Source organism: Prunus persica, chromosome G1, assembly GCF_000346465.2.
Source record: "Prunus persica cultivar Lovell chromosome G1, Prunus_persica_NCBIv2, whole genome shotgun sequence".
NCBI classification, from domain to species: domain Eukaryota; kingdom Viridiplantae; phylum Streptophyta; class Magnoliopsida; order Rosales; family Rosaceae; genus Prunus; species Prunus persica.
The window spans coordinates 14340299-14361993 of NC_034009.1; the positions used below are offsets into that span (position 1 = coordinate 14340299).

General features: G+C 37.6%; 1 protein-coding gene across 2 annotated transcripts; it reads left to right on the top strand.

Moving 5' to 3' along the window:
* LOC18791526 (protein transport protein SEC23) lies at positions 12801 to 20553 on the top strand. Of its 2 annotated transcripts, XM_007221895.2 has the most exons (13): positions 12801 to 13987; positions 14094 to 14267; positions 14718 to 14879; positions 15669 to 15811; positions 16355 to 16430; positions 16557 to 16729; positions 16853 to 16934; positions 17901 to 17978; positions 18459 to 18620; positions 18737 to 19000; positions 19103 to 19207; positions 19831 to 20020; positions 20174 to 20512. In XM_007221895.2, exons 1-12 carry the CDS (start codon positions 13235 to 13237, stop codon positions 19975 to 19977), a joined length of 2319 nt encoding a protein of 772 aa, XP_007221957.1. In that variant the 5' UTR covers positions 12801 to 13234; the 3' UTR covers positions 19978 to 20020; positions 20174 to 20512. The 2 variants fall into 2 exon arrangements, with proteins under 2 accessions (XP_007221957.1, XP_007221956.1); XM_007221894.2 differs by having other exon boundaries at positions 19831 to 20553.

Genomic DNA, 21695 nt, shown 5'->3' on the forward strand with positions numbered 1-21695 from the left:
TTGCTAGATTTTGTTGAACAAAAATATTATGCATTAAATAAATCTTCGCCTAATATAATTTCATCATTATCCTTTATAGATGAAAGTTGTAGCACCCATTAAAGACGAAGTGTCAATTAATTACAATCTCTTATTGTAAGATAATATCCTTCGATTTCACTATGAATAAAATGTAATTGCCACCCAAAAAAAAGAATAAATTAAATTAAGGGTGTTTGAGCATAGTTGTAACCTGGACAGGCCAAGCTCGATATCCTACAAATGAACTATCATTTGGGCTCAAGTTATGTTGAAGCGGCCATAAATTTATACGGATGGCTAGACTCGGGCTTTGTGTGTTTGTTTGATTTTACGACGTCATATAGGTCAAACTTTACATTGCTTACATATCATTTGAAGGATCAAGCCACCCATAGTTTTTGGATAGTTATTGAGATTTTCAAGGGGTAAATGACTTAAGGATTCGATTAGAATGAATGTAATTCAATTGAACTAGACATTCAATTTGGTGTTGTGATTACACTAGATTATATCAAGATTGCCTAAATACTCTTTCACATACCAAACTTTATGTAAATTCAAAGATGTTTGATTGAGTGAATTTAGTATTGAAATGAGAATTTATTTGGGCTATATTTTGAAGGGGAAAACTAAAGGAATACACAAATTGACAAATTAAATTGAAGTTACATGTCCAACGAAACCAATCACTTGCTCACTAATTATTTCATAGTTAAATAGACTCATTGAACATGTCCGTCCGCCATTGAGCTTGCTTAGGTAGGACTAGTGCATCACATCATCACTTGGGTTGTTGGTAATCAAATATTTCCTTAGTATGTATCAAGCCCTAATCCAAGATTCACTCGGAAAGCATGCATGTTAGCATTGACATACCGCAATATAGATAACACAAGTTTAATCCACAACTAATACCTCAAATAGATAAAATAATGTAAGTAGATCTCTCCTAAATTAATACATAATATTTTACACCATTGCGAAATAAAAAGAATCTCATCTAGGTAAATAGGCCCGAAAACCCCCAAAAGTGGTAATATCTCCATATAAAGATATGATAAAGATAGCAAAAGGAGCCTAATTGTTTGGTGCATATAGTCCACAATCCCGTCCTAACGGATGGGTAAATTCATCTTCAAGTTCCTAGGACCAAGGCATGAGTTACAAGACAACAAATGACAAAAATATCCATACTAGGGATCAAATGGATTATTCAAGTCCAACTACTAATAAATTGTGGTGCACGCAATGACAATGATACAATATGGTGATTTAGGGCCTAATGACTGGAAGTTAACCCTTGGTCAAAATGGGTCCCACAAAAGTCCTAAACCCTAGAATCATGGGTTCAGTGTTTACAAACCTCGAATTTCCAAAACGTAAGTTCCAACAGTTGCATATCTATAGATCGCAAAATCATACGATATTCACTTAAGGTTTCACATTCAAACGATCAAATCTCATAAGCCCAACTTAGCTATAAGTTCATAAGTGTATGTATATCTTAGCATGTAAAACAATACTCACTAAAGGCCCTACAAGCCACGTGATGTGGCCATCATGATAGTTTGGATTATGGATCAAATTTTTGAACTGTATCAAATGCAACAATAAATTACATCAACATATAGATCATGGATAGCGGAAGAAATTTAGTAGTTTTTGCCATGCTTCTAATGTTTGATTCTTTGTCAGTGGTATTCCACGTGTCGATGTTGATCAGGGGAGCTAGGTTGTCGTATATTGTAAGATGTGTCAGTCATAGCAGCCAGAAAATGGCGGCAATGAAGGCTGGGTTGCAATTTGAATCTCTGGGTTATTCGGGTCTTGAGCCAGATCAATATGTTTTGGGAAATTCATTTCTACTTGTCTTCCAACCTTCTATTTGACTACTACATTCACAAGCTATAAAGTGTAGTCCTAGATCTACTAGTAGTTATATGTTCAGAGAATATTTGAAGATGAAGAAAACTTTGACATCTCAATTTTTCTTGCATTGTGTTTGGGCCTAGTTGAAATTGACCGGATTAGGCCCGAGATCCGACAATTAAACTAATAGGGAGCCCAAACTATATTTCGGTGGGCCTAATCAATAAAGTTGGATAGAAGCTCAAAATCATAAATGTAGCAGAATATCTACATGTGGTGGAATACACCAATCTAGTCAAACACATCAATATAGCCAAGAGCATAAAAGTGATTGAAAGCCTATATGTGGCCGAAATTGTAAATACGGTCGAAAGACTAAAAGAGGCTGAATACATATAATAAGTCAATGCTTAAATAAGGAGAGAGATAATCCGTAGGAGGATTTTCTCATAGGTTACAATTCAAATATAGAAGGAATTATGCCAGCTTGATGGTCAACAGAAATTATTGTGGGGAGAGCTCAAGATGGAAGGAAAATCAAATCAAATATTATTATTCACATTGAATCACATGCATGAGACAAGAGATTGAAGATATTCCGGAGCAATTATGATTGATTTGAAGGCCAATTGAAGACCAACCAAATTGAGACGCATCGAAGCTCCTATAAATACCAAGCTTATGGAAGAGAGAAAGGAACCTCAACACAATATAGAACTTGTCATTTTACATTATCTTCAATTTCTATCCTACGAGTAGCATAATGTAGCCATAGCCTAGTTCTTATTTTTTCCGCTCTAGTTTCCGTAGATTTCAATTATGCCTTTACATTCTTGTTCTTGTTTTTCAATCCTCTTTTAATTGTAGTTCTTTCAATTCATGTCTTCGCTTAATCTTTACTGTTCTTCATAATCTAGTTTACTTTACGCACTTTACTTTAAGCACTCGAATTTCAATTATTTAATTTACGCAATTTACATTATGCACTCGTCTTTACATTCTTTATTTTACGCACTCGTCTTTAAATTATTTATTTTATGCACTTTACTTTCCGCACTTGTCTTTCAATTATATTTAAATTCAAGCACCTTTTACTTTACGCAAGTGTTCTTCATTTCATTACATTTCACTTTCAATCTTCATCTCCACATATTCCACATCATTTGGTTACTCACATAAAGCCTTGACTCCGAGGTAGTGAAAGAACCTAGGCTCACGAGGTTCCTTGCTCGGCCGAACAATCTTTTGATTAAAGTCAGATTTCGGACACATCATCTACTCACATTCCATTCAAGCCAAATGTGTGGCTTGGTGGTGGCACGCCACACACTCAAAAAAGAAGAATGACCAAAAACTCATTCAATCGGCCTACATGGCAGAAAACAGGGAAACATAATTTGGCACGCCCAGTGGGACACACTATATGAGTGATCAAAATCAATGAAACTATTCCTACCAGCCGATGAGCTATATCGGCTATAATTCTTATGGCTCGAGTAGCCAATCCACCGGCCAATATGGTAACCATAACCAAAATGTCCAATATAATTGTACACATCAAGGTAGCTATAACGGCCAATACGATTCTACATATCAATATGGCTCTGGTAGCTAATTCAATGGCAGCATGGCGGAGACAACAATTATGGCCAAAATATATGATATATCAAAATTATGTGAATGGCTATAATGGCCGGAGGACAATGTAATTACCCATATGACCAAAATAATTCGGCCAATATTTATAATCAGCCTAGTTATGGCTTCCACCAAGCTAATCATATTTTTGGCTATAACGACCATATGTTGAAAGTCCATATGTTGACCGCATGGACAAAGAACATCAAAATTTCATAAAGGAAATATCTAAAGTGAAAGATCTATTTACAGAGATGGCAGATTAGTTTTATGCTTCAAACGAACTTTTGATCCAAGGTTTGCATGAAATCACCTCGCGACTTGAGGTCGAAGTGCAAACTCTTAGTCACAATCTTAAATCTCAACCACAGCAGGAAAACCATCAAATGACTACAATACGATCACTCATTCTACCTACCTATGTGGAGGAAAATGAGGTTGACCGACAATATGTAAAGGAAAAAGATGTGGATGAATCGGCCTTGGAATTTAGTACTCTAACCCATTTGCCTTTTGAAAACCTCACATTGGTTAAACAAGAGGAAAGTTTTGGTATGGTTGAAGTCTAGCTATCCATTTCACCAACTTTTCTAAAAGAAAATGAAGTTAATCGGGAATATGTGAATAAGAGAGAAGTGGACGAGTCGGCCTTAGAGTTGAAAACTCAAATTGACTTTCCTATTGAAACTTTCATGTTGGTTAAGGAAGAAAAATCCACCATAGAGAATGCGATCCAACAAGCTGTCGAGGTTGAACACCAAAATATGACCAAACTTGATACATCCATCCTTGAAATTAATGACCAACAGGATCTAACACGACCCAACCTGAAGTAGTCATAATAGACACGGTTGTAGGGGACCTGTCAGATGTAATTAGACCACAATTAGAAATGGTCAAGTTTATCATACCCCAACAGAAGGCCAAGTCCGGCCAATCAAGTGGACTTGGGGGGCAAGGAAACTCGGCCAGCATAAAAGGAAAAAACAGTTATGGTCGTACGAAGGTGACTTGTACACCAATATACAGCTTGCGCAATCGCGAAATTCATACCGATAATAAAAAGGGCTCACAGCTTGGAATTAAGCATGGGTGGCCACCCCCTTGGACTCCATAAAAATATTATTTGCAGCGACTGCTACCCAAATAAGTAGGCCGACAACGTTCCCAATAAAGGTCATGTTAGTATTATGGCCATAAAAAGAAAGAAAAAAAAAAGAAATAAAGAACTTGTTAGTGATTTGGGCACTACAAAAGTTCACAGACAAAAGTGGTCGAATAGTGTTGATCGTCAAAGGTTTCTTCTCAATACAAGAACAACCAAATTAAAGTTTAATATTTTAGCCGCAAATTATTTCTGTGAAGAAATACATGCAAAGGTGTTAAGCCTCAATTATGGCCTAAACTTAGAAGCAAAATATTGAATAAAGGCTGATACTATTTTCTTCAAAAACAAGAAATTTAGTCGTATCCAAAGCCTAAAATAAAGGCCGAAATTTATTGATGGAAATCAAAAGTTCATCAACTAAATAAAAGAGAAATAGTTTGAGGTTCAAATGCAGCCTAGCTATAAAAGTGCAAAATGGTCATAAAATGACCATGAAAATTTTTAAAGATGCTTTTGGATGACGGTTTTGAAGTTAACCTATAATTTGGCCCTTGCACTCATCAAGGTCTTGTAGCCGTCTTCTTTCTCTTGGAAATCAGCCTGTTGCTACGTAAATGTTTCTAGTTCGACCTGATGTGGCCGAGAGTCTTGGACCGCATTGTCAATCTTGGCAAGAATGGTTGATTTTCTGGCCTTAATCTTTTTCTGCTCTTTTTCAAGTTTGTCTAGTTCTTCTTTTCCCTCATGGTAGATATGAAGGTGCGCTTGCAAAATATGGATAGTTGATTGAATCTTTTCAGTCAAGGTTTGGCCAGCATTATACTCCATCATGGCTTGGTTGTAGGCGTGGATGCCCTCACCCAATTGCTTCATGAACCCTTTGATTTTGGACTCATCCTCAGTTGGGAAAAAAATGAGCATCAATGAGACTTTGAATGGACGAGCAAAGACAAGCATGTTGAGCTTTATTAGTTGAATCCGCATAGTCTTTGTCGAGGATGGTTTGGACGGTGGCTTTGGTTGCAATATTTAAGGAGGAATTGTATGAAGAAGTGGTGGCAGCCTTTGCTTCAGCCAAGTAATCTCTCATGCCTTGAAAAGACTCCAATATAGCCTCTAAGGGGAGTGCTTCCTGCCAAAGGTGCATAACATGAGCAACGTAATGGCAGTCAAGCATTCGCTTAATATATATATATATATATATATATTTTTAAAACAAGTATCTTTTTGGGCTGCAGAACACTCGTTTCATGTGTTGTAATTGCAGTAGTGCCTTGAATAGGTAAAGCAAATTCAACTTCGACTGGAGTCTTTGATGAAGCCACAGTTTTTGAAGTCCCAACATTAATTTTTTGCGGAAAAAATCAAAGGGTGAGCATCCATAAGGGATAAGGAAGGAGATTTGATTAAGAAAAAAGTCTACCTGCATTGCATCCTTAGCTATTTCAACCACATTGAAAGGGGAGATATGTTCGCGTTGGTTGTCATCAGCTAAGGCCGCAACAACAGCCTCATTAACCTTAGCTATGATAGTATTGTCGACCGGCGAATCAAATTGGTCTTCGGTCTCAAAGCCTATAAATTCTTGAGAATGGCCGGGTGAGAAAAGGTCAGGCAGATCCTACAAAAATAATGGTTAGCCCGTACAAGAATATTATAAAAATGATAACATAATTCTTTAGGTGAGAGTAACTCAATAACGGGATCTTTCTTGGGCCGTTTTGTTGGAGCTTTTGCTATTCTATTATCATCTTCATCACTACTTGACTCGTACGTCATGATAGTCTTTCGGCCAGCTACAGGTCAAGTAAAGTTATGATGTTATTGCATAGCCAGAGAAAAGAAGTTAAGGGAGAAGCGACAGTGACATACAACGAATGACAATAGATTTGGCCTTGAGACTACTTTAGGCTTGGCCGAAGCAGTAGCTTGACCATGACCACATGAATCCCCTGATTTAAAGCCAAATAATTAAATAATTACGAAGCTTGAGAATAACATGCTCTGAGAGAAGTAAGGACGTTACCAGTCATAGTTGAGTGGTTTCGCTTGGTGAGCAGTATTTTCTTTGATAATGCTGGCGAGGCTGAACTGATCTCTTTGGCCACGGTACCTACAACAAAAATTATTGAAAATCATTATAACGTAGACATTTGAAAATCAAACTTGTAGCCATGAATAGCGCATACCTGTTTCGCTCACCAAATTGCAGGAAGTAGCATCCTTAATTGTCGATGGCCATTTCTGAAAAAGCTTAGCAAAAATAATGTCAGCAGCCGATGTAAACCAGGAAGTAGCATCCTTATGTTACGCACTAGTCTTTACATTTTTTATTTTACGCACTTTACTTGATGCACTCGCCTTTACATTCTTTATTTTACACACTTTACTTTACGCACTCGTCTTTAAATTATTTATTTTACTCACTTTACTTTCCGCACTTATCTTTCAATTATATTTAAATTCAAGCACCTTTTACTTTACGCAAGTGTTCTTCGTTTCATTACATTTCACTTTCAATCTTCATCTCCACCCACTCCACATCATTTGGTTGCTCACATAAAGCCTTGACTCCGAGGTAGTAAAAGAACCTAGGCCGTGATGAGGTTCCTTGCTCGGCTGAACAATCGTTTGAGTAAAGTCAGATTTCAGACCATCATCTACTCACATTCCATTCAAGCCAAATTCGTGGCTTGGTGGTGGCACGCCCCGCACTCAAAAAAGAAGAAGGGCCAAAAACTTCTTCAATCGGCCTACCCGGCCAAAAAGAGAGAAACACATTATCTTTTTCTTTCTCTACATCAGAAAAACTTAAAGAGAAGTGGTCAAATTTATTTTTTGTAATTTTAGAATAATAGAAGAGATTGTGAATGGTCATACCATTTTTTTTTTTTTTAAAAAAAAGGGCGGGGAGGCAACACATATAGGGAACATTTTGGAGAGAGATTGACAAAGAAGAGGAAGGTGAGTTGGGCAAGAGTCATAATTTCAGATATAGTTTAGTGAGGGACAACATTGGTCATTTTCAGAAAATAATAAGGACAATTTGGTATTTTGAAAATTTCATTAAAGAGAACCGGTGCTTTCGTAAAAATCAATTTTGAGAAGCTATTTTTGGGTTGGATGTGAGAGGGTCCTGGTAGATCTGTCAGCCTTGCCCCTACTGCTTTATACTTTTGTATATTTTGGAGGTTGGTACTTGATCTATCTTGATCTCTTTGTTGTGCAGATGTGGAGCTAGTAGATGTGGATGGATATACAAACAAAGGGTGCTTTGAGATCTTGAGTGGATTTGGAGATGTAGTGACATTTTCTAGAATGTCATTGGCATGTGTTTCCTATCCAAAGATGTTTCAGAATTTGTTTTCTGGCATGGTCTTCATGAAGCACTAGGTTGCAATTTCTATGAGTCCTCCTCATAGGTTTTCAAGTGAGCTGGTTTTCAAGTTCTAGAATTTCATTGCTAACTCTCTTGCATTTGATGTTGTTTCCTTCTTTTCGACCGATAGAAGGAACTTTTGGTCATTCTTTTGAGTTGCGGGGCGTGCCACCACCAAGCCCCGAATTTGGGCTTGAATGGAATATGAGTAGATGAATATGTTGCATCAGAGATCTAACTTTTATCAAACGATTGTTCGACTGAGCAAGGAACCTCCTCACGGCCTAGGTTCTTTCACTATCTCAGGGTCAAGGCTTTATGTGAGCAATCAAATAATGTGGAGTGGGTGAAGATGAAGATTGAAGGTGAAACGTAATGAAACGAAGAACAAGTGGGTAAAGTAAAAGTGCTTAAACTTAAATATAATTTAAAGACAAATGTGTAAAGTAAAGTGCGAAAGATAAATAATGTAAAGCTGAGAATTAAAGTGCGACAAAATAAATCAAAGCGATAAGTTAAGCAAGAACAAAATGAAAGCGATAAGAACGATAAAGTAAAATGAGCTTGAGATTAAACTTAATTGAAGTGCGATAATAATGAAAAGTAAAGCAATTGAAATAAACTTGAATTTAAATGACAAGAAAATATAAATTGAACGATAATTTAAACTTACACTAAGAAAAGGAAGAACTCGCTACACTAGGTGCATGAAAAGTAAAATCCTAAGTCTAGGAAAAGAAAAGTGCGAGACGAAAAGTAGGTTTGTCTGTCTGATGTTGTGTGTCTTCTGTCTTCATCTAGTGAGGTTTATATAGGGCATTCGTCAGCCTATAGGTCAGCTCTTTTAAAACTTCTTTCCTTCCAAGGCCCCCCTAAATCCGTTGGATTGCATTGATTGAAATATTCTGACATGCTTGATTTTTCTTTGCTTTGGAACATTCGGAGTTATTATCAAACTCCTTAATTTCTTTCCTTGTGAGGCCTCCGTCACGTGCACACTAAACTCTGCAAATCTTGGGTGTGAATCTGTGGCTTGGGCTTGGACCTCCGATTAATCGAAATGATACAAGAATGCCCTTCATGACCTTTGAATTCCTTGAGCTCTAAAATCAATCTGTCGAGGAACCTCATTTGATCTTTATATTTGTTTATTAATACATATACATATATTAATAAATAGGTTATATATATTAAAAATGAGCAGCTTAAGGAAGCCCCCCTCCCCCCAAAACCTAAAACACTCCAACCAAAAAAACCTGTAGCCCTCGACCGTTCCAAATCTCGGCCGCAGAGCTTTGGACACGCATCCCTCAGAATACCGATCATGAAAAATTGGGCATCAACCACAAGAAATCCGAGAGCATCTTCCAGCTCTCGGCCACAATCACCAACCAAACCTTGACCGCGATACTCCAGCCAGAGCCCGACCGCGATACTCCAGTGGATTAGGCTGCAGTATTCCAGCAGGTCCCGACTGCAATATTCCTTCAACCCGTGCTCCAAATCTTGGCCGCGAAGCTCCCTCAATATGTGCTCCAAATCCTGAGCGCAAATCTTCAACTCCAATTCCAGCTGCAGCTTCAACTCCAAAACTCGGCCGAGATTTCCAACAATTCCAGCTGCCAAAACCCGGCCGAGATCTCCAATAGTCCCAACCGTCGAAACCCAACCGAGATCTCCAGCAATCCCAGCCGCCAAAACCAGGCCGAGATCTCCAGCAGTCTCAACCGCCGAAACCCAACCGAGATCTCCAGCAATCCCAACAGCCAAAACCCGGCCGACCTCAATCTCCAACCGCATTCAAACTGCCTGGCTGTAACTCTTCAACTACATTCGAACTATTCAGCCGCCTTTCGAGATTCCATCCACGGCTCGGCCACAAGGACTCTAGCCACGCTCGAATTTAATTCGGCTGTTTGTATTTCGTAAGGTGCCCGGGTTTGGTGAATTTTCACCACCCCCAAATAGATGTGTTGTATTGTGTTTTTTTTTTTTTTTTGGGTTTTGTGATGCAAGAACCCCATCTTTATGTTATGTTTGTTTTATATTGTAACTTCCCTAATTCTTATCGAATCAAACTTGTCTCACAAAAAAAAACTAAGGGGTGTAGTTGATCCGATTCCAATTCGATCATGTAGTTGATTTGATTCCAGTCATGGCATCTTAGTTGTGTGCAATTGTGTGAGAAACCGTCTCCCATGTAGTTATGACTTGTAAAAAAAAAAAATTTACCTATGAAATAAAAAGTTTAAAAAATTTATCTCAACAACCATCAACCACTCCCTTGTCGACCCAACCCCCACTCACGCCCCTTGCATTCCATGGTTGCCACTCATAACCAAGGTCTAAAATATCGATGATATCGAAAATATCGGTAGTCCAAAAATATGGAAATTTCGATGGAAATATCGGGATATTATCGATATTGATAAAAATTGAATAAAAACCACAGAAATTGTAAAAAAAACTTGGAAATTTTTATTGAAACTTTGGAGAATGTCAATTTAGTCAATTATCTATGAGTTTATCACAAAAAATTAGAAGGAAATGCATTGCATGATGAATTTAACTAATTTAAGTTGATTATACAGCAAGCGGGCAAACACTATGAGTGTAAAAAAATGTAATAATTAATGAAAAAAGATTAAATACACCGTAATCATTCATATATAATGATTTACTATAATATTTTACACTTTATACATTGCATGGTAAGATACATGAATGACTTAGTACCACATAGAGTTCCTACGATGTTCAAATTTTTCACTATCTTCATCATCTCTATGTGTAGAGTAAGTGTATTGTGAAGAGTAGTCATCAAATGATAAATCCCTAAAATAGTTTTGCATATAATTGTTAACATACCACCCATATAAATATAAATATTTTAGCATATTATCACAAAAACATAAGTGATATGGTATTTAAGGTGTTGGAGGAGTAAAATGGGAGGGGTTCATGTCCCCTTTTTCCCTTTTTTTTTTTTTTATAAATTTTTTTTTCCTTCACATCGATATTTTCGATATTTTCGATATTTTAGCGATATTACACCGATATTTTGACAAAATATTGCTGAAATGTGAGCGAAATTATCGACATCGATATTTTCCGATATTATCGTCGATATTGTCGATATTTATACGATATGTACATGGATATGTTCCGAAATATCCGTGATTCAAAAAAACCGAAATATCCTCAATATTTCCTCGATATTATCGATATTTCAGACTATGCTCATAACCATATCTCTCTCTCTCTCTCTCTCTCCTCCATGTGCCATCCATGTTATTATCAAATCCTGATCTTTAACATATAACAAGTATTGCAAAACTAAACTAGCAAATTCATAAGTGAAAAATAATTTACAATTAGTATTGCAATTGAAAATCTTACTAACTAGTGAGGAAGGTGTGTGTAAAAAGAGTATGGGCAACATCAATTGGCAATGCTGTCTAGGGATTGGGTCGGGACGAAGTAAAACTTCAATGTAACATATTTTCTAAGCGTTTCTCTCTATCTCTCTCATGTGATGAGAGAAAGTTGTATGGAACATAAGATATGCAAGCTTTTTTCGTTGTGGAGAGAGGTGGTTGTTGCTTGATGACACTTTTTAACTTTAATTTTTTATTTATTTCAAAGGCGTTGAATATATATAATAAGGTGCTAATGGTGTGTTTTAGTATAATATAATTATGTTGATGTGGATTGGCTAAAATTTATTAGATAAATCTAATGGTTAACATTTCTTTAAATAGTATAAAATCATCGATGCTAAATGCAAAGGCTTTAATTGTTATGCTCTTTGTTCCTTGCACGTTAAAGCAGTTCCAGTGGTAGGGGCTAGCCCGGGCAAGAGGCCCCCTAGGCCCCAAATCCTGTTTCCAGCTGCCAAGGCTTGCTAGGGCAAGTGCTGGGCTCCACCAACCTGGGCAAAGCCCAAGGCAAAACTTGCCTGGGCTGTTGCTTGGGCAAAATGACTTAATGTTGACGTCATTGTGACGTCAACAGCCAATTTAATAACAAAAAATTGAAAAAAAAAACCAAAGATTTCAGAATTTTTACTTTATAAATACCTAGTCATATTCTTCACTTCCCACACCAAAACTCTATATAAATTCCTCTCTTTATATCTCATGTGAATAATGGTTGTCATGGCAATAGGTGGAAAACCAACAAAAAAATTGTTAGGGCATGCATTATTCATGTGAATAGTAACAACCATTACTTCTCTTTGCCTTTTACCATGGCAAGGGTAGTTACTGTTCACGTGAATAGTAGATGCGTAGCAATTTTTTTTTGGTGCTTTTCCAACCATTGACATGGCTACTCAAGGGCAGTTACTATTCATATGGGATTAAATTTATTTATATGTATGAGATTAATAAATAAAAAATTTGCTAGGTATCTATAATTTTTTTTTTATATAAAAACTTTAAGTAATTTTTTTGTTGTTGATATTTTTATTCGCTGACATCAACGTCGGCAAGTAGGAGCTTCGGCTCATCTTGCCTTGGGCCTTGCTCGGGTTAGTGGGCCCTATCTCTTGCTAGGGCAAGAATTGAACAATGAAACTACTTTTGGAGGCATAAGGTCCTTTTGATTGGGTTGAACTCTTGCGGTGGAAGTACTCTTAGAAGTCTAAAATAGAAAAACAATTCTATGTAAAAAAGGCAAAACCATCACTCAAAATATGTGTAAAAAGTCATTAATAAAAAGAAAATAATTGTTTTAAATAAAACAAATGTTTTGATCGTTTTAAAACTAGCCTAGGGGTAAACTGTATAGAGGATGAAATTTCTTCCTACCTAGCACACCTTTGAGGAGGCCAAACAAAAACGGCAGGCACGCTCCAACACAAGTAAATTTGTAACATTCCTGATTCAGATTCATCGCCTTTGAAACCCACCCATCTCTTAAACACACACTCCATAACATAACCAACAACCTCCAATTTCTTCGACAATTCAGAGTCTCTCTTCTCTCCTCTCTCTCTCTTTCTCCCTTGCGAATTGCGGTGACCCCTTTTCTCTCTCCTTTCTCAAGGGGTCGTCGCCCCCTCTCTCCACTCTCCTCCTCTCTCCCCAGAAAAAAAATAAAAAAACCCAAAAAAAATCAGAAAAACAAAGGTACACTTCGAATTCCAATTCAAATCCGATCAAACCCAAAACCCACCAAAAAAACTTCGTATTTTCAGGAGCTGAGACTCATAAGAAATGTCGGAGATGGCGAACACAGACCCGGAAGGGATCGACGGAGTGCGGATGACGTGGAACGTTTGGCCACGCACCAAGGTGGAGGCCAGCAAGTGCGTGATCCCACTCGCCGCCTGCATCTCCCCGATCCGAGCCCACCCCGACATTCCCACGCTCCCATACGCGCCGCTGCGCTGCAAGACCTGCTCCGCCGCCCTCAACCCCTTCTCTCGCGTCGACTTCACCGCCAAGATCTGGATCTGCCCTTTCTGCTATCAGCGTAATCACTTCCCGCCTCACTACGCCGCGATCTCCGAGACCAACCTTCCTGGCGAGCTCTACCCTCAGTACACAACCCTCCAGTATGCTCTTCCGGCCGATTCAGCCGCCCCTCAATCTCTACCATCGCCGGTCTTCGTATTCGTGCTCGACACGTGTATGATCGAGGAGGAGATGGGTTATGTCAAATCGGCGCTCAAGAGAGCAATTGGGTTGTTGCCCGATAATGCGCTTGTTGGATTTTTGTCGTATGGGACCCAAGTTCAGGTTCATGAATTGGGGTTCTCTGATTTGTCCAAAGTGTATGTCTTTCGGGGGAGTAAGGAGATTTCGAAAGAACAGGTTTTGGAGCAATTGGGTCTCGGCGTTTTGGGCCGGAGACCTGGTCCGGTTGGTGGAGGGTACCAGCCGAAGGGGGTTCAAAATGGGTTTCCTAATGCGGGTGTGACCCGTTTCTTGTTGCCTGCTTCGGACTGCGAATACACTCTTAATACGGTAGGGGCTTGAATGGATCGGCTTGCGTTGTGTCAGTGGTTTTATTAAATTGTGAAATTAATTGTTCATTTCTGATAATTGGGTTTGAATTGTTTTGAATTTTCAGTTGTTGGATGAATTGCAAAGCGACCAGTGGCCTGTGCCACCTGGAAATCGGTCATCCCGGTGCACAGGAGTGGCGTTGAGCGTTGCAGCCGGTTTGCTTGGAGCTTGTGTGCCTGGAACGGGGGCACGCATTGTAGCGTTGGTTGGAGGGCCATGCACAGAAGGGCCTGGCGCGGTAAAAACCTTAGCTTTCTGTTTGCTTTGTAGTTTGATGTTCTTGCATGCAAATGTTAATCTAAATGTTTATCATTACAAAAGTTAACGGTATTTGTGATCAGCCTCAGTGTAGGTTATTACACGTGTCTATGCTCCTGATTATTCAGATATGCAAAATTGTTTTTCTCTTGCTGGTCTTAATTGCTTTCCAAATGCACGACCTCTTTTCTCAGATGACCTTTTAAATTGTGGTGATTGATTTTCTGGGATGATGTGCAATTGTAAAATTTACGTCTTTCTAATTAGTAATTACTTTGCAAATCTACAATTTTTGTGCATTACGGAATGTAGTAATATTGAAGGACATGAGCCATCACCTGCTTGTGATCTCTTAATTAAATAAATGGAAGCGATGTAATTTTTCCCAAATTCCGGATAAGAAGATATTGATTTTGTGAAAATTATGCAGATTGTATCCAAAGATTTATCAGAACCAGTACGTTCCCATAAAGATCTGGATAAGGATGCAGCACCATACTTTAAGAAAGCAATCAAATTTTATGATGGTCTTGCGAAGCAGCTGGTTAGCCAGGGTCATGTCTTAGACGTGTTTGCATCTGCACTGGATCAGGTTTGTCTTATTCAGTCTTTTGATTCAGTTATTATTCCTGCATTTTTGGACTGTTTCACACTGTCATGTTGAGATCAGCAATTAAACAAATATTTGTGTTATAGATACTAAACCCCAACCAAAGACGAACTAGTGCTCATGTTCCTGTTTGCACTTGGTTAGCATGGCTAATTTTGTTTGGATGTGTTTCATTTCTGTTGTTTCATGGGACACTGGCATCTCAATCTGTCTTTCACTTGCCTGATGCATGAACGAACTGTTTGTGATTCATTGTTAGAATCAAATGAGCAAATATGTTTTTCTTTTAGTACAAACAATGTAATGCCTTCTATAAAGCAAATATGTTCTTGAACTTATCATGTAATGGACAAATTTGTAGTCAAAGTATCAGAGGTCACTTGAGGTACGGTCTCACTTATGCTGCTTGTTGGGCCGGGATATTGCGATCTGTTGGGTTGGTTGTCCTCTAGCGGACAGGTTAAGGTTTTATTGGACATTTGAAACAGTTCAAAGTTTGAATGTAGCCGTGGCCCTTCTTCCTCATGGCAATATGAAACTACTAACTAAAATACAGTATTATTCGTACTGTATATAGGTACACTATGAACTGAAACCTACAAGAGAACAAAAGGGTGATAGGGGTATGACCTTGATTTTTGGCAATTTGTCTAAATATGTTAATGATCACATGCAAAGCTGTAAAATGATATCAGTTTTCCTTTGTTTTAATCTTGATGCACTTGGATTTTGTTTGGTTTTGCATTGGCTCAAGTGTATTGTATTGTATAGGTTGGGGTTGCAGAAATGAAAGTTGCCATTGAAAAAACTGGTGGACTTGTTGTTCTGGCAGAAAGTTTTGGTCATTCTGTATTCAAAGACTCTTTCAAGCGTGTTTTTGAAGAGGGGGAACAGTCGCTTGGCCTTTGTTTCAAGTGAGTTCATAATTACCCTTTTGAGGTTTCTTTGTTCACATTTTGAGCTCCGTATAATTTGTTTGGTAATCAACTAAAAAGTTGTGATGCTAACAATATAGTTGAATTTGAATTGTTCTCATGTTGTACTAATTGTGATTCTTGTAACTTATTAGTTTTTCTGATAAACCTTCAGCATAGATATGACATATGAGAGTGAAGGTGCATAAGGTAGTGATTGGTGATTAGCATTGTAACACCATAATCTAGTTTGAGCCACACAGTTGGTTTCTGTATTTATGATGCTGGGTCTGAATTTCGTTACGGAGAAAGGCTGCTTGATATGCGATGACGGGGTTGCCATTGCTTTAAGAGCCGTTAGCTTGTCAGCCCTTAGGTTAGGTATTTATAATATCCAATGCTTGTTCATGTGCATTAACACATGTGAAAAAAATCCTTGTATCTTTTCCAACTCTTGTTTATGCTTTGACTTTTTCTTTTAACGAATTCTCTTTAAACTCTAATTATATTTGTCAATCGCATTACTAAAATTATTTGTATCAGTGGTACACTTGAGATCAACTGTTCAAAGGACATCAAAATTCAGGGCGTCATTGGACCTTGCACATCTTTGGAGAAGGTTAGGCAATTTGGTCATTTAGAACTTTCTTTTTATCTACATTAATGGTATAGTTACAATCAATGAAATTTATTTGGATAAGGCTTGTGTTTGTGGAGTTTGATGTTAATTTTGCAAACCTGGCAGAAAGGACCTGCTGTTGCCGATACTGCTATAGGGGAGGGGAATACAACAGCTTGGAAAATGTGTGGCCTTGACAAGAGTACTTGCTTGACAGTTTTCTTTGATCTTTCATCTAGTGATCAGTCAAATACACCAGGAGCTGTAAATCCGCAATTGTATTTGCAGTTTCTTACAAGGTATGCATGAAGATTGTATCACAACGATGAAAACATCTTATGGTGATCTTTGGTAAAAACTGTGTTTTGTTATTTCTACTAGGAATGTGACTTGAGTTTCGTTGGTCACTTTTGTAATTGCAGTTTTCAAAACCCTGAAGGTCAAATGATGCTACGAGTAACCACAATTACTAGACGATGGATAGATAGCACCGTTAGCTCAGAGGTCATTTCAGTTTATATGTCATCTTTTGTCAGAACATATTTTTGTAAATAACTATAGCCATTGTAATAGCATGGTCTGGTGAAGCTTGGTTTTTTTTGAATTTACCTTTTCCCTTGGGCATTCCTTGTTTATGTTGTATGATTGTGCTGTGACACGTGCACACTGGCACACACATGTACTTTCTTACTGGGCATGTCCTAGTGGAACAAGAGCTGCTAAGTTTTTTCACATGTAACTTTCATTAGCAAGATATGAATGTAGGAATAGAAGCTGCAAAGTTTTTTTGAGATAATTTTCCCTCCATCACCTCCTCCAAATGACCAAATAAGGCAGAACTATGCATCTTTCACTTTTCCTGTTTACTATTTTTTTATGCATTTCCTTTTATGTAGATTCAAATAAGAGTTGGGTAATAGAGAAAGAATATAAGTGTATTATATAACTATGTAATATGGTTTCATCACTGTTGTGTGAAAATTACAAAAAGAATTGGCAGGAGCGTGATTATTTTTTTTCGTGGTACAAGAATGAATAGACATTTTGGATAAATAGTAATATTTATTAGTTCATTCGTTCTTCCCTGTTGCCAATGTTTGTTTCAGATTGCCAAAAAGGAACTGTGTCATGTTCATGTTCAGTATGTGTCCTATGTGGCTGCCATGCTCTGGCACGTTGATTGGTCAATTGAGTGGTTGAATTGTCATTTGTATATTTTCTTGTTGATGCTGCTATGAAATACTTGGCCATTAAATAGGAGCCTTATTTTCTTTGGCGTGATTTGTTTTCTTATGACACAAATTTTCCTAAAGCAGTAATTTCTTATTAATTACTGAGCTGGTTTTCAATACCATTTGGACCCCTTTAGCTCATATACCCTTGTTTCATTGATACATTTTCTTCTAAGATGTTTCAGAAGTGCATTGATTGAAAGGATATCACTGACACACAAGAATTTTGACCTAACAGGAATTGGTTCAAGGATTTGACCAAGAAACTGCTGCTGTAGTAATGGCAAGAAAGACCGCCTTGAAAATGGAGACAGAGGTATTTTACAACCATTCTCATCTTCTTTTATCTTGTATGTGTCTGTTACATCTCTTTTCCTCTTTTTTATGTTCATATCTCACAATTTTGGACTAAACGACACTGGGAGTTTCCAAAACAGAAATAATGAAGGCTTAATGTTTGGTGCACTCACTATCCTACATTTAGGACCTATGTGGCACTCACTATCCTACAGTTGGACCTATATGGCACTCATTATCCTACATTTTGGGATCCATATGAAGGACATCATTATTTATGCCCTAAAATTTTATCAGAGGATTTCTCTATATTTTAAAATTTTTAATTGATTCTGTTTTACAAGACTCTACATAATTTATGGGTATGCCCTTCTTTATTATGAATATTGTAGATCACTTGTGTTTCTTGGTTCTTCACCAACGAATTCTTAATTGATACTTTTGTTGTGACTTTTCAAACATAGAAGTCTAAAAAAATTTTTTCCCTTGTTTTATCCAGGAATCTTTCGATGCAACACGATGGTTGGATCGGGGACTCATTCGTCTCTGTTCCAAATTTGGTGACTATCGAAAAGATGATCCGTCATCCTTTACTTTAAATCCATGTTTTTCATTATTCCCTCAATTTATGTTTAATCTCAGGCGTTCGCAATTTGTGCAGGTAATCACGATTTGCCCCTTCCTCTTCATCCTTTTACTCTTGATATATTTTTGCTTACTAGTGGCTAACATATTACCTTTTACCCCTCTTTGGGATCCGAAATGGGTTGTTTGCAGGTTTTCAACAACAGTCCAGATGAAACTGCCTATTTTCGCATGTTGTTAAATCGGGAAAATATCACCAATGCGGCTGTCATGATTCAACCATCATTAATATCATATTCATTTAATTCTCTTCCACAACCTGCATTGTTGGATGTGGCTTCAATTGCAGCAGACCGGATTCTCTTGTTGGATTCGTATTTTAGTATAGTCATTTTCCATGGAATGACAATAGCACAGTGGCGTAACATGGGATACCAGAATCAGCCGGAACACCAGGTATGCATGCTTTATTTGTGATTCCCCTGACTTCTGTTGTGCAATGTCTGATATTGTCCCAACTAATTATATTCATATATTTATATGTATGTATGTTTTCAGGCATTTGCACAATTATTGCAAGCTCCTCATGATGATACACAGTCAATCATTCGGGACCGGTTCCCTGTTCCTAGATTGGTGGTGTGCGATCAGCATGGCTCGCAGGTTTTTAAACTATTCTTAATATCTTATTTTCATTTGCCTATTTCCCTAATTGCAGAGTTAATAGTTTGAGTCTGGGCACGATTTAAAATGTTATAAGTTACAAATGAAAAGTAATGGTCAACCAGTAATGGTGGTTTGGTCTTTACCTTGTTATTGGTAATGAGAGGGCCATGAGAAAAATGTAACAGTTGTTAATGTGCTGCAAGGTTCATGCCCCCTATTTTTGCTTGGGTGCCATTCTTTGGGATTGTTGTAAATTCCGTGCATTTAGGTCTTTATAATCAATTATTTCCAAAACTGACTTTAACAGTCTATTAAAGGTTTCTTGTCTTAAGATTGTTATTAGACTTTTTTGTAACCAAAAAGTTCAAGGTCAGCGAAGAAAATAGTTATTCAAATGTTAGTGCTATGTTCATGTAGTAAACCTTTTGCTAGTGATTAACTGTTGATTTTACTTAATTAATTAAGGTGGATTAATTTGTTTTAGTTTTTATTGTGAAATCTTTCCTATTGGCCAAGAATCACTTCACCCCAACCAACCCCCCCCCCCCTCTCCCTCTCTCTCTCTCTCCCCCCTAATGGGATACCTATTTGGTCTTATTTTCTGTTGTCATGATCTGTAGGCAAGATTCTTGTTAGCAAAGTTGAACCCGTCAGCAACGTATAATAACGCCCACGAGATGGCTGCGGGTTCAGATGTAATCTTCACAGATGATGTAAGCCTTCAAGTTTTCTTTGAGCATCTTCAGAGGTTGGCAGTGCAATCTTGAGAGCCAGATACAATTTCATATTCTACAGCTACACTCGATTTTGGTGCGGGGAAACTCAGTCGGTTTAAATTTTCTATCCCCTCTCATCCTCCTGTTTCATTAAATTGTTTTCCTTTCTTTCCAATGTATCTAAGACGAGGTCAGACCCCACATTCTTTTAATAAGAAAAAGCTCACAACAATTCTTTGGGGTGCAGGGAAGGTATGTACTTCCTTGATAGAATAAGGGACACAAAGATGAAATGAGTTTGATATATGTGGAAAGAAAGGGATGACAGGGATGTAACTCAAGGAGGCTCGGAGCCAGTCAGTAGGATCTTTTGTGAGGTTTCTTTTTCCCCTTTTTGTTTTTTGTTTTTCTTTTGTATTCAACCAGGTCAGGAGGTATTTTCTTGTGTGTCTCAACTTAAGTTATACTCTGATGGGTTTATGAAACTAGGCTGTATTTAATCTTAAATATACTAGGCCCAAAAGAATGTTTGGATTCATTCAGGTTGAAATTGAGTACATCAAATGTTATTGGGATGTTGCCGTTATAATGATTTCACAATATGACATGTTGCCGTTGATTATCCAATTTTATGTGCAAACGTAGTGCCGAGGCCATTTCCATTTCCATTGGGTTTAGGAACTTGTTCTCCTTGAATTGGACTCAAGTTAGAACCCCCACCTTTTCTTTTTGTTTTGGTAGTTCTACCTTCCTTTTCTCTGTTTCTTTTCTTTTAGTCTTAATTTCTAAACACATTCAAGTCGAATTTTCATGTGTTTTTTTTGGGACGGAAGGTCTAATTTTCATGTTAAAAAGCAAATTTTTGGTTAAAACACTTGTGTATTTTGTTTATGTTTAAAACTTAGGGCTTGTTTGGGAGTGATTCTAGATATGTCAAAATCACTTCTAGGGAGAAACAAGCACATCTCACGTGATTATCTATATAATCACTTTAAGTGATTTTAGAGAATCATCTCTGTGATTTTCCGTAGAATCACGTAAAATCACTTAAAGTGATTATTTGAAGAAATGATTCTCCATAAAAGTGATTATTGACCTATCTAGAATTACTCCCAAATGATCCCAAATGAGCCCTTAATAAGATAGAAAACTTCAATGAGGCTTAAAATTTTAGTTGAGCCCTCTTAAAATTCCAAAGATAACCCTTGATATGGTCAGAAATTCCAAAACCAGACTAATTGCCCAGTAAAATTTCTGAAGCCCATTGCCAAGGCGCCAAATATTGTTGCTGTGCTGAATATTTTCAGTTTGTTCTTTGGGCACCCATATTTAGAATTTTTATTTTTATTTTTTTTATACAAACGGTATTCTACTTTAATTTAATCTAAACAACAGAGAAGGGATTCGAACTCAGATGGAAAGTAGGGAGCAAGACCATGTTTGCAATTTAGAATTAAATGTTAAAATGGTCCCTATGTTTTATTCATTTAGTCAATTTAGTCCCCGTATTTTTAATTTGGTCGATTAAATGGCGGATCCAGGATTATGTGGCCAAGGGGGCTTAGTATAAAAGTTCCAAAATTTTGCCAAGCTTACTTGTAGTTGAAAACAAGGGCGGCAGACAGCCGCGAACGGCGGCGGTGATCGGCATTGGGCCATCGGCGAAGAGTTGATGGAGGTTGTCGGAGGTTGGGAGGTTGGGAGAGGTTAGGGTTTGAGAGGGTGGGAAGAGGAGGTGTGAAATTGGGAATGAAGGGTTTGGGGCTGTT